The sequence below is a fragment of the Monopterus albus genome, unplaced genomic scaffold, assembly GCF_001952655.1.
Source record: "Monopterus albus unplaced genomic scaffold, M_albus_1.0 scaffold1.1, whole genome shotgun sequence".
In the NCBI taxonomy this organism is placed as follows: Eukaryota; Metazoa; Chordata; class Actinopteri; order Synbranchiformes; family Synbranchidae; genus Monopterus; species Monopterus albus.
In genome coordinates, this window is record NW_018127881.1 from 2,317,146 (window position 1) to 2,318,183 (window position 1,038).

A 1,038-nucleotide genomic window follows, 5' to 3' on the forward strand; every position below is an offset into this window, starting at 1 on the left:
GAGGTGCCTTCTCAATGAACCTACCTTGAATAAATAATGGATAGTACAGTAGCTTACAAAGAAGGCACTTTTGGGCTCACTGGATTATTACTATTATTTTTTTCAAAGCCCAACCAATTATATACAACAATAAATAAAACAAAGAGCCCCTAAATATCAAAGGTGCAATAGAAGACATAGAGGTGATACATACTGCCCTCCCAGGTGCAGTGTAGTAGGTTTAAGGCTCCCTCTGCCCTCTTCCAGTGTTGCAGGTGAAAGAAAGCATATGCCACTGCCTCACTGTCACCCCTCTTCAAGATGTGCTCTGGAGGTAGGATCAGGCTCTTCATCTCTAGCAAATACTGAAGGCAGGAAGAGGAAGAAATACAAGACTTCTGTTTAGTATACACTCAGTATCTAGATGTCATCTGGCTTGTGAATTTGGTAAAGCACAGCAGAAGTGCACTTCATACTGTTGTTATAAACTGTGACATTGTGCAGTGATTCAATGATTTTTTTTTTTAAGAATCTACTACAGTTTGTGTATCTGTGCACAATACGCATATCAATATTTGGATTGGAGTAGATTTTTATACAATAACAGCAAAATGCTGGACAAAAAATATCATTACCAACTAATGAACACCTGTAAATATTCATTTGCATCCTTCTATTTAACAGGTGGTAGGAAAAAGGACTTAAGTGGGGTGTTGCTTTGTTTGTGCTCTCTGTGAATTAGGCAACTGGATGTACACTGTGCTGATGTGACTGCTTTTTAAAAAGGCTGCTCATTTGAGGTCACAAATCACTTTGTGCAGCTTTAATGGTTTCATTCACATTTTCTACTTGTGTCTCAGTCAGCACCTCTCCTACTCTGCCCTGTTGTGTAATTCCCTCTGGCTAACTCCCTGCAGACTTAAGATATATTTTCTTCATGTGAGGTATTTGATGAGAGCCTTATTTTGCAATTGTTCAAGGTGGGAGGGAAAGCTTTCCAAAGCTCTGTGTGTGTGTGTGTTATTGTTACAGTGCACTACATTCATTCCATGAATGTGT

The 1,038-nt window shown here is 39.1% G+C and overlaps 1 protein-coding gene across 1 annotated transcript in view; it reads right to left on the reverse strand.

The window, feature by feature from the left end:
- st7l (suppression of tumorigenicity 7 like) overlaps positions 1-1,038 on the reverse strand; it is a 14,770-nt gene that overhangs the window by 5,000 nt on the left and 8,732 nt on the right. Inside the window, exon 12 of the mRNA XM_020622320.1 lies at positions 194-344. Coding sequence (XP_020477976.1) covers positions 194-344 — 151 coding nt within the window. The remainder of the gene's footprint in view (positions 1-193; positions 345-1,038) is intronic.